Below are 12,359 nucleotides of genomic sequence, written 5' to 3' on the forward strand. Positions count from 1 at the left end.
TGAACATAAACAAGAGTTCAAAGTTCTGGATTTTCATTGCGCCATCTGTTGGCGTTCAGATGAATCACCATCCTCCGGGGCGCGGCATGGCGGCACCGGTAGTGCAGTGAGTCTGTTAATGGCTCTTTTGGCAGGTCCTGATGGAGTACGAAGCAGGGCAACTCTAGGGATACCATCTGTTCCGGGGATGATCTCCAGGATACGCGCTAGTGGCTAGGATAATGGAGGCATGTTGTCAGCTTGAATAAGGACGAGATCTCCGACACTCAAAGGAGGACGATGTTGATGCCACTTCCGTCGGGCTTGCAAATGGTGAAGGACGTCTCTAGTCCATCTACTCCAAAATTGATGTTTTAACTGTAAGAGACTTTTCCATCTGCAAGAAAGACTAAGATTTTGATTAGTGAGACTAGTTCCTTCAGGAAGCTCAAGAAGAGGTTCCCCGATTAGGAAATGCCCAGGGGTGAGAGCCCTGAGATCAGCTGGATCATTGGAAGGTGGTACTAGAGGTCTTGAATTAATACAGGCCTCTATCTGACATAAGAGAGTAGACAGTTCTTCAAAATTAAGCAAATGTCCTTGACAAGTTTTAAAGAGATGTCTTTTGGCTAGTTTGATGGATGACTCCCAAACACCACCGAAATTGGGAGCATATGGTGGAATGAATTTCCAACTGATGTTTCTCACGGTCAGGAAATTTTGTACAGACTGGTCTTGGACTAACTTGAATAATTGCTTTAGATAATTATCTGAACCTATGAAATTCGATCCATTGTCTGACAGGATATCAGTGGGATGGCCTCGTCGTGCTATAAATCGACGAAGTGCGGCTAAGAATGCTTCTGTAGACATACTGGACACGAGTTCGAGATGAACTGCTCGAGTCGCTGTGCATATGAATAAACAAAGGTAAGACTTGAATTGGGTAGCTTCTCTGAGATGCTGACATTTTGTGACTAACGGTCCTGCGAAATCCACCCCAACTTTTTCAAAAGGACGAGATTTTGTTATTCGACTACTTGGCAAATTTCCCATCTTAGGGTTCGAAGGTTTAGAATTTAATCGACAGCAAACGATACAGCGTTTGATTTCTCGACGCACCGTGGAACGACCATCAGGAATCCAGAATTTTTGTCGAATGAGTGATAAAACCAATTCTGGTCCAGCATGGAGACTGAGTTGATGAAAATGTCGAATTATAAGGGGAGTTATATGATGTCTTTTGGGGATGACTATTGGAAATTTTTGATCATAGGGAAGAGTCGGATGTTTAGAAAGCCGACCTCCCACTCTGAGAATCCCATCTTTATCCAAAAATATATTTAAAGGGAGTAATTTACTAGATTTCGGTATGAGTTTGTTCATCTTGAAACATTTAATTTCCTGGTAAAATTCAGTTTGCTGAATGAGTTTAACTAGATTTTTAAGTGAAGCCTCTACTTCTTCTGCTTGAAGGAGCCCTATTGATTTAGAGGTTAAACAGGTAGCTTTACAATTTTGAATAAAACGTTTAACCCATGCAAATACTCTTATAAGTTTGGTGTAAGATGAAAATTTGAGTAGCAAGTCATTCAAAGGATTTCTGTCCGCATTTACGGACGTAGGTTTCTGCACGGAGTCTGGCTCATCTAAGTTGGTAGTTAGCACTTTTAAGGACGGTACAAGAGGATGAAAATCTTGTTTGATCCAATCAGGACCATTCCACCAATAAGATGCATTTTTGAGCTGCTCTGGAAAAAGTCCTCGAGTAGCACAATCGGCTGGATTGAGTTTACCAGGAATGTGATACCAATCAGACACTGAAATTAAATTTAAGATATTATTAACTCGATTTTGAATGAAAATATTCCCTTTACTTGAGGGTCTATTTATCCAACTTAATACGATTGTTGAATCTGTCCATAAATATCGCTCTTTTATGGGAAAAGATAGTGCTTTTTCGATGGCAGTTATTAGCTCGGCAAGTAGAAGTGCTCCGCAAAGTTCCAACCTTGGGATAGTAAGCTGTTTTATAGGAGCAACACGAGTTTTAGCACTTACGAGAGATACTTGATTCTGTCTAGATTTCAAATAGACAACGGCAGCGAATGCTTTTGTAGATGCATCGCAGAAACCGTGTAATTGGATGACAGAATTATTGTCGACTCCCAAGAAGCGAGGAACTGAAATCAAGTTTAGATTATAGCTTTGTTGTTTAAATTTTGTCCAGGTTTCTAGAATGGTAAGAGGAACAGGATCATCCCAAGCGGCTTTCGATTTCCATAGTTCTTGCAACATAATTTTTAATATGATTACAGAAGGCGAACACAGTCCCAGCGGATCGAATGTTTTAGCAATAACTGATAGAAGTTGCCTTTTTGTATTTACGATTTCTCCATCAGCAATTCTAACTTGAATCGAATCGGTTAAAAGATTCCAAAAAATACCTAACACCCGCTGTTTTACTTCTTCATCGCACAACGAATGTATAGATTCTGTAGTTAACAAGGATTTATCCAAATCTTTCAAAATAATTTTATGGCTACTAGACCATTTTTGAAGACTAAATCTCCCTGATTTCATTAGGTTTTGAATTTTGGTAATAGTGGCTTTAGCTTCTTCTTCAGTGTCAACTCTTGCAAACAAATCGTCTACATTCGGAGGGATCTTTTCAATTGACTGGTCACACAAAGTTGAATGCACAATCGAGTCAGGCCTTTGTGAAGTATAGATTTTTCCAGTTAAAATGTATCCCAATTTAGTTGAAATTGCAGCTGGAGTTCCTGAAGATCCAAAAATGGGAAGTCCTTCCAGGAGGAGTGCATAAATATCTGCACCGAGCAAAATGTCAATTTGTTGCGAAATATAAAAATTTGGATCTGCGAGTATAAGATTATCCAAATGCGGCCAGCGTTGAATTTGAATATCGAAATTTGGGAGAGGTGAAGTCACTTTATTTACCACGAGAGCATTAAGATTCAATGTTTTAGATGAGAAGTGAGGAGTGAATTCTACCTGACAACTATGCAATGAAGTTTCTGCATTAATCCCATTAATAACGGTTAATTTATGGTTTGTATTTTTTAATGGTAAATTTAATTGATGCGCTAATTTTTTTGAAATTAATGAGAGCTGTGATGCATTGTCAATTAAAGCTCTGCATTTAACAAACTTTCCCGAGTGATCTTTCACTTTAATTACGGCCGTTGAGAGAAGAACAGAACTATTAGAAACTCCATTAGAAACAGCTACGACATCCAGATTACTGCCCGTCTCAGTTGGAAGATTTACGTTATATTTATGAAGTAAAGTATGATGCCGATTTTTGCAAACCTTACATCCGATATTTATTTTGCAATTATCCGTCTTATGGTTTTTGCGAAGACAATTCCTACAACAAATTCCTTCTATTGCTTTCAATCGTTCTTCGATTTTCATTCGATTAAAAACAGGACATTTATAAAGCGGGTGATTTGAATTTCCCTGGCACAAAAAACAAGAAAAAGAGTCGCTTTTCCCCTTAGTTACGTTATGAACTATCACTTTTCTTGTCCGGTCTGCCACCCTTCGGCTAAACCAGTTCCCCCTTTCAGTCTGACTACATTTACGACCATCTTGAAAGAATTTCTTTTCAGGGGTTAGGTTCCCCCGCATTTGTTTATTTTTAGCTGAGCTACGACTGTCTAGAGATCTCGCCTCCCTCTCGATAAAGGCTTTAAAAGAATTCAGCGTTGGAAATACATCAGGGTTCTAGGTCAAATCCCAGCGGTGAATTATCTCGTCGTCCAGTTTTGAAACGCAGTGATTGATTATAATCAGCTCGGTTAATTCATTTACTTCTAAACCCAAAATACCTAAATTTCTAACACATTCATTACAATTATCTAGAATCTCGAATAGCAGTTTAGATGAATTTGCGTTTTGTATTTTTAGATTAAATAACTTATTAATTTGGCAATTAGCTAACTGATTTTTGTTTTCAAATCTTTCGCATAACAATTCCCAGCAATTTTTAAGATTTTCTTCCCGAATTGCGAATCCACGAATTAATTTTGCGGCATTACCTTTGGTAGATGCGAATAAATATTGCAATTTGTCTATTTTGGATAATTCTGAATTATTAATTACCGTTGCTTGAAATAATTCTTTGAATGATATCCAATTTTCCATATCTCCATAAAAATGCGGTAATTCAAGTTTAGGCAATTTTTTAGACGCCTGAATTTTGGCATTTGAGCTAACAGCTTGACTTTCCGTTTTATTTTTAGGTTTAGTGTTTTCCAAAAGCACGGCACACTCAAATAACACATCCTGAAATTCTAAATATTTTTCAAGTTTCTCTTCACTTTCATTAACATCTAAATTCGAAAACGAATTTTCTAGTTTTTGTTCATAAGTATTGACTTTCGTTTTTAGCACATTGAATAATGCATCTGAACTATCCGCGTTTTCAACTGCATTTTTAATTCTCTCCTCAATTCTCAAAATTTCTTTACAGACATTACTGAAATTTTGAATTGCTTTTATGATTTTCGATTTGGAAGTCATTGTCCATAGGGCTCTGCGGCTAACGACGGACCAAAAATGTTGATTTATTGAAGGATTATGGTAATAAATAAAGGAATGACTCACCTCATCCACGTCTCGATATTTATTACAGCGAATATATTTTTTGTATACAGGTTTAAACTACACATTTTGTAGCGTGTTTACAGGAAGCACCCGTTTACTCCAAGCATCCCCTACGAATGCCTAATCCCTGAACATAAACAAGAGTTCAAAGTTCTGGATTTTCACTGCGCCATCTGTTGGCGTTCAGATGAATCACCAGTAATAACTCAAAAAAGCTTGAGTTAGAAAAATGAAATTTGAAATATGGGCTTAACACTAAATTTGCAGATTTCTTTCAAGTTTTCAACGAAATCCATTGAGAGGAAATCCATCATATCGGCTATCCAAGTACAAGTAAACACGATAGCGACAAAAATGTGAAATTTTGGATTGATAAAATTTACTACACAGATTTTGCATCAAAAATGTGCATTCTTCGTATGCATGCAAGCTCCATAACTCAAAAGCATGTAAATGAAATTTCGTATGGTATCTTGTTACTATGATGGTAATTTTATGTCAAATTTTGGTTTCAATTGGTTGGTAAAAGACGATCACATTTTATATTGGATTTCTGATACTTGTATATTATGAGAATGCCAGTGATTAATTGCCAAAAAATGCCAAATATCGCTAACAGATTCATCGCAGATATTGATATTTTATAACTGTTGCTCGTAATATCATGCAATTAATGCACAAATGCATTTATTTTTACTATATTTAGAAGGAAACTCTCAAGCACAGGATTCTGAATACAAAGATCTGAACACTAATGGTGATCAAAGTCTAACTTAAGATAACTAATTTTATGCGCAATTGAAGGGAGAGCAATATATTTATAAGGAGAGTGTGCGAGAAAGTCTTGGAGAGACTACTACGCCTTTTTTTTTCTTTGTATATAAATGAAATATATCTTTTTCGATTTTATACTAATACCAACAGCTGTAATGATACTTTTATTTTCGCCAGTGAATTTTACTTTTTCTGAAATGATGATAATGATTCCCAGAATTAAACTTGCGGCCTCCAATCATCAGTTTAATTACTTGTTATACGGTCAATTTTATCGTAAAACAGTTGGACTTTTTTATTTTACGTATCAATGCATCAAGAAGTTTATTAAATATGGTTGTTAGGACCATTGGATTGTATAAAGTTTGGAATTCGCAATTTTTCATTAATGCATTTATTGACTCAAATAAGATAACCTTTTTTGAGATTTTTTTGATTAAATTATTTCATGCAATGAATTTAAAAATGAATACGACATACATTGTGTTAATTAAAAAAAATGCGTAAATTCAAAAAAAAAAAAAAAAAGAATTTTACTTTGTGATAGCATGTTGAGATTTTATTGGTTCATATAATACCAATACAAGTTTAAAACATTATTGCTTGGGGGGCTGACTGATGGAAACATTTAAAAAATTTAAATTCACCAATGGATGACTCTGTCTCTCTACAGTTATGACTTCTTTCTAGTCGCCTCCTTTTTCAGTCATTTCAAAACAGTCCGGGTTACTTATTAGGTTTCTAACGATCTAATGATGATAATGAAACACAGTGGCAAGATATATCTCGGTTTCTTTCTGCAAATGAACATACCGAGAGAGCAGTTAAATCTGTTGAGTAGTTTAGTGATAACTGAAGTTCATTAACTTTTTCGTTCGATTATACTACATTTCTAATTTGTTCTCAAGAGGGAGAGTTAGTATGCATTATTATCACCGAAAGGCATCTAATAACCCTGAGGGTAGTTGCTCATTAAGTTTTGCATAAGTTATTAAGCTGAATATTGCATTATGGGAAAGATTTATGTCTAACCATTAACAGTGTGGTGCTCAGTTTTCCTCGTCGATCATTATTTGTTTTTGCTAATTATATGATAGCGTGTATCTTCAGGCTGTCCACCATGAAAAACATTTCCTGTAAACTTAGTATTTAATTGAATGCTTTTGTAAAAGCATGAGACCATTTATAATTTAATACTGCTGGCGAGAAAATTGAATATAATTAATTTTAGTATAGAGCAAAACAAATTTTCTCTACTAAACATTCAGAAATATATTTTGCTTCCTATAGTTGCAATTAAAAAAAGTAACAAGAGTAAATATGGATTATTTTATTATTTTATTTATTTTTCCATAGCTACGATATGAATTTTATTAAAATTTGATTAAGTATTTATTAAGCAGCAAATAACTTTCTAAGTATGATATAATTCAAAATATATGTAGAATTCTAATTTGCGTAAATATTTTTTTACGATTTTTTATGAATTTTTTTTAATATGGAAATAATTCGTGATGTGCATCAACTTTTTATTTCAAAATAATTTCTTAAACATCTGGCTTTTCTTATGAATGCGGTTTTTCAACGGCAGAAATTTCCATTACCATTCTAAACTTGATAGGTATAAACATATCATTCGTAAGAAAATATACTTCAAATTAGAGCCTCATATAGGAAAAATAGAGTATTATATAGGGCTTCAAAATAGAGTTTTATATAGGATCATTTTAGTGTATTCATACACATAAAGAAATAACACAAATCAAAAATTTTCATATTTTTCTTCTTTAAAGTGTACTAAAAATCTAATAAAACTGATTTTTACTTTAATTTTGAGTAACAGTGATGCATAGATTTTTTTTTTGCTGTACAAGTGAAAAAAAAAAGGATGTAGTGGGTGATAAAATAATGTTATAAAAATTAAAGTTTTTCAGTGTCTATAGAAAAAAACAGTTAATGAGTATTTGTTTGTTTTTTATCTATACTTATATAAAGCTCAACGTGTGTGTGTGTGTGTGTTGACGCTCTACAGGCCAGACCGTTTGACCTACAGCTAAAAAATTTGGTACATGTATATCTTGGTGGTCGGGAATGTGCACGTGGGGTCCCTTTTTTTGAGTTTTTAATTATAATTTTAATTATTAATTAAAAACTAACTTTCCCACCAAAAAAAATCTTTTCCTTTTCCCCCACCGCCAAATGAGTAGGGCTTCAGTTTTTTTCCCACGCTAATGAGGCTAGGCTTAAAATTTTTCGGCCGAATATTTCAAACGATTCAGTTTATTTTCTTAATGTTTGATGTATTTAAAATTAAACATTGTTAATTATTCGATCTTTCAGATTCATTCTGAATTACTTTTGAATTAATATAACACAAAATAAAAGAAATTAAAAATTTCTAATCTGCATAGAGTTTCCCCAACTGGCATAGAAAAATTCATGCATTTGCGTTACCATAACTGGTGTTGAAAATTCACGCATGCGCTTTGTCTTCTGATTGTTGACATCTATTTTCAATGGGTGCGGACTTGATTTAAATTATTTTTAGGTTAGTTGCATGCTTTTGTAATTAAATTGTATTTATGTTAGTTATATATTTTTTTTGTATATGCTTATAGTTTTAAGTACATCGTTTTTTAAGTAGTTTTTTTAAACCTGTTTTCCACCGATTATTTTTAATGATTCTATTTATTTTCTTAGTGTTTGTTGCATTTAAAATTAAATATTGTTAATGAATCGATCTCTCATGATGAATCTGAGAAAATGTTGTTGACAAATTCTTGAGATATTAAATAAATTAAGAAAGATATTCTTTAGCGCCCATAAAGTTTAAACGTTCAGTGACTCTGTTTTCAGTAATAATATAATTAAAAAAAATGCTTTGCTTCAGTAAAAATTAGTATTCTGTTAATTTCAAATTAATCATTTCCATTTTAATTTAAAGCATCTATTCTACGGGAGCTAACAGAAAATAAGAGATATACATATTACATTATGACTGAAGGCATTTAATACTCATGATATTATGAGTGAATTATATAACTAACAAAATTTAAAGTTTTAAAATATTTTGATGAAGAAGCTATTCAAGTAAGGATTACATAAAATATTTAATTATTAAAATTTTAACGAGCATTAAGTTTGGTGAACCGGCTGGTCGCCAAAGGCGGCTTGTTAATATATAAGGGCATGTAAAGTTTTTTGAGGTATTAAAAGGAAATTCATAGATTTTTGTCACTTTTTAATGCCTCTGAGTGAGTTTTGGGTGAATCATCTACTGTAATTTTTGAAGATTGTATTTATATTATAAAAGATTATTAATAGGAAGATTGTTGAAAATAAACTCATTTTTCTACATCTATGCAAAGTTGCATCTTTTGAACAATATATGCAATAGAATTCAACACTTGCGACATAAAAACAGTCTCTTTCGGCATCTTTGTGAAATTTTCGGCAAAATATCTAGGGAATGTGTTCTTTAAAAGTTAATTCATCCGCTAATTTAGAAATAGTGCTAATCCAGATTGAATATATTGGTACACTGTTGCATAAAATATGAATAACTAGCTAACTAATGAGTTACTAAAACTGACACGTCATATATTTATAGAAAATTGTTATTTAAAATGAATCCTTCGGAAAAAGAAAAGATTTTTTCAGTTTCAAAAGTGATAGTTTTGAAAAGCAATGTTTTTAACTCGATTAAAGCAAAATTGCTCTGCTCAAATTGCATTTCTTTAAAAAGAAGTATTTGATTCTCAAAAATAGGGCTAATTATAAAATTATAGCTATAAAAAGGAATATATTAAAAGTGAAATATCAATTGCACTTTGTTGCCTTGCAATAAATGAGAAAAAAACATGATTCACACTAATGTCCATAAATTAAGTATAATTCAAGTTCATGAAAAGAAAGAGTCAGAAGCAAAACAAATGTGACTTATTTGTAAAGCCCATTTATTAAACAAAAGGTAAAGAGCAAAAAAGATGCTATATGTTTGATATCATTTATAAAAATTGCGATTTTTTGCTCCATTGAGCAATTTATAAAATCCAATATTACATGGTTGGTATGACGGATAATACATAGTATGTCTCCCAGACGATGCAATGCAGTCCATACAAAGCCTGGGCATGCTGAGTATCAAATTATCGATATTGGGGAATATTACGAAACTCATCCAGCAATGTTCTCTGAAGTTCCGGTAGACATGTAGGAGGTGGTTGACGGGCTGCAACTCTTCGGCCAAGCATGCCCCACACTTGCTCTACTGGGTTCATGTTCGGTGAGAATGGTGGCCAGTCCATACAGGTGATATCCTCCGATCGAAGGCATTAATGTCAAGAAAAATCCATGTAGTATTAAGGGCAAAATATGGTCCACCATTGTACTGACGAAGTGGTCTTAATAATTTGGCCACTCTGTTGTAAGTGGGCAGTATATAATGTTTGTTTGGAAACTATGATTTTTTTTTAAAGTGGTACTTTTATTAATATTTATCATCCAAAACTTTTATGCATATTGATAATAATGTATTGCTTACGAGTCAATGGTTTTAATTATGCTGTACTAATGGCAAAGCTTTTTATTTCTGTGAATGAACATCAGATGAGTGATATTAAATATTTCAGTATGTTTTAAATCATACTCTTTAGACCTTCGATATCCGTTTAAGTACTTTTATAGCACGCATGTTAAATTAAAAATATATTTTATTAAAATCTAAACACTATTTAAACACTAGGAAACACTATTTAAATTTTTTCTAAGAATTAACACATCTATAGGTACGATCATCTCCCTGAACATGTGAAACTACCTAATAAAATAAAATATAAGGATGTAAAAGCAAATATCAAGTAAGATATAAAATATATGTCATTCTTGTAAAAAGCAGCAACTATTTTTATGAAATACTCATGCATTGAATTTCCTTTAAAATTAAGTTTATTTTTAGATCGTAAATGCATTTCAAATTTATTTGCATTTGGTCATGAAATGCCCATTTTTATACCATTTTATTAATTAAAGATTCTAAAAAAGATATTCTGTTTTTTTTTTGTTTTTTTGTCTTTTTTTTTCTTTATATTTAATTAAGAATGGTTAAAGTTGTTAAGGAAAATCTATGTTTTTTTTTTTCTTTTTCTCATGTCTTAAGATGTTTTAGAATACTCAATTATTTTTGAAGTATAATGGTTGTGGAAGATATCTAAAATGGTCTGAATAAATTAAGATAAACAAATTATTTGATTGAAATTATATCTCCTTCATTTTATAATTTTTTATGCTTTTCAGGACTATAAAAAGCATTCAATCAAATTGTGACACGAGATTTAACTTAATTTCCAAAACAAGAGAATCTTTAAATATCAAGCTAAGAAAATATTTTAAACATGTTAATTATTAATTTTATTTTACTTAATCAATAAATACGTTGCTGAAAATTTTACGAAATATAGATTTTTATGCAGCTTTTTTGCCGCTGAAAAAGCCAGATAACTTCAAACTTCAATATTTAAAGCTAATCAGAAGACCGTTTGTGGAAACCATGTTCGTTGATTAGCGAGCATTTCTTGATGTTTCTGATAAAATGATCTAAAACTTCCAAAATCATTTAAATTCAAAAACTTTATAATTCAGTCAGAAAGAGATAAATGAAATCAAAAAGATGATTTCAAATGATATCAGAAAAATAAATATATATTTTAGATACATAAAATCCAAGAAATAACTTACTTTCTAAGCAGTCACAAGGAATAGAATGAAATTTTTATTAATTATATAATTAATTCTTATTATATTACAATCATCGTAACTGAGAAATTAATATTTTCATGACTTAAGATATAATACTAAAAAAATATTCTAGAAGTCATTAATTTAAATTTTTATTTTATTTTGTGCCTACATTATTTAAATTAATACCTTCTAAAAAAGGATGGCTAATTTAGATTATTGAGTGTCTAGGCATATGTCCTACTTTATTTTAAAAGAATGTGGATTTAAAAAATCCAAACCACGTATAAGCATCATTGAATATATCTATCCAAGGGAAATGATGAGAAAATCATTAAGGTGTATGTACACACTTAAAACTTCAAAAATCGTTCAAAATATCGAATATTTTTTTTTTATTGCTTCAAAATGCTCTCTGTTTTTTTTAGTTTTCAAACAATGCCAAGGTGTTGTCAATATTCGAAATTTTTCCCGAGTTATAATTATTTTTCTGAGGTAATTTGACTAAAAACTCTAGTTTAGGGGTTTTTTAAACTCATTTTATGAAGAATGATATCTTTCCACTATGTTACTTCATTTAAACAATCATAACTCAACAAGAAATTAATCAAATACAATTATTTCTATATCAAAATAATTTGTATGAAACAGTGGATCTTTTGTGCCACAATCAAAATTATATTTATAGAAATACATTTTAAAAGTTAAAATTACTCCGATCTAATACATTTAATACATTTACACATAATCTAATACATTTAAAAGTTAAAATTACAGAAATAAATCTCGCTTTTTCCATTCATCGTTGATGGAAAAATTGTTAAAAAAAACTATATTTTTTACAATTTGACTGAGGCAGACAACATAAAGACTAATATTAGACATAATTTTCAACTAAAATTGTGTGTCTGTACAAATTATAATTTAAGATATGCTTTAAAAAAATATGCTAATTAGCTCATTAAATTTTATTTTATTAATTAATAATTAGTGTAATATGCTTTTTTCTCACTGAAATGAGTTTAAACATATATTAAGGACCTACTGTAAAAAAACTGGATTTTTTAAGTTAAAATTAATATATATATATATATATATATATATATATATATATATATATATATATATATATATATATATATATATATATATATATATATATATATATATATATATATATATATATATATATATATTCTAGTGTGTACGTACACCTTAATGGCACTAAATGTTGAGAG

At 31.1% G+C, this 12,359-nt stretch overlaps 1 protein-coding gene across 1 annotated transcript; it reads right to left on the minus strand.

Moving 5' to 3' along the window:
• Positions 1-213: 213 nt before the first annotated feature.
• Positions 214-9,665, minus strand: LOC129969081 (uncharacterized). Its single transcript, XM_056083491.1, has 3 exons — positions 9,557-9,665; positions 1,857-3,017; positions 214-1,799 (listed from the first exon to the last, which is right to left on the minus strand). The coding sequence occupies exons 1-3, from the start codon at positions 9,663-9,665 to the stop codon at positions 214-216; spliced, it is 2,856 nt and encodes a 951-aa protein (XP_055939466.1).
• Positions 9,666-12,359: the final 2,694 nt, after the last annotated feature.

The sequence above is a fragment of the Argiope bruennichi genome, chromosome 5 (genome assembly GCF_947563725.1).
Source record: "Argiope bruennichi chromosome 5, qqArgBrue1.1, whole genome shotgun sequence".
Lineage (NCBI taxonomy): Eukaryota > Metazoa > Arthropoda > Arachnida > Araneae > Araneidae > Argiope > Argiope bruennichi.

Excerpts from the sequence above, each read along its gene's own strand:
- LOC129969081 (XM_056083491.1), bottom strand. The coding sequence starts at position 9,665 with ATGAACCCAGTAGAGCAAGTGTGGGGCATGCTTGGCCGAAGAGTTGCA. Across the intron at positions 3,018-9,556 it reads AACATTGCTGGATGAGTTTC|AAACTTCATTGCATAGTTGT; the intron begins GTAATATTCCCC and ends GGATTAATGCAG. Across the intron at positions 1,800-1,856 it reads TTGGATAAATAGACCCTCAA|TGTCTGATTGGTATCACATT; the intron begins GTAAAGGGAATA and ends ATTTAATTTCAG.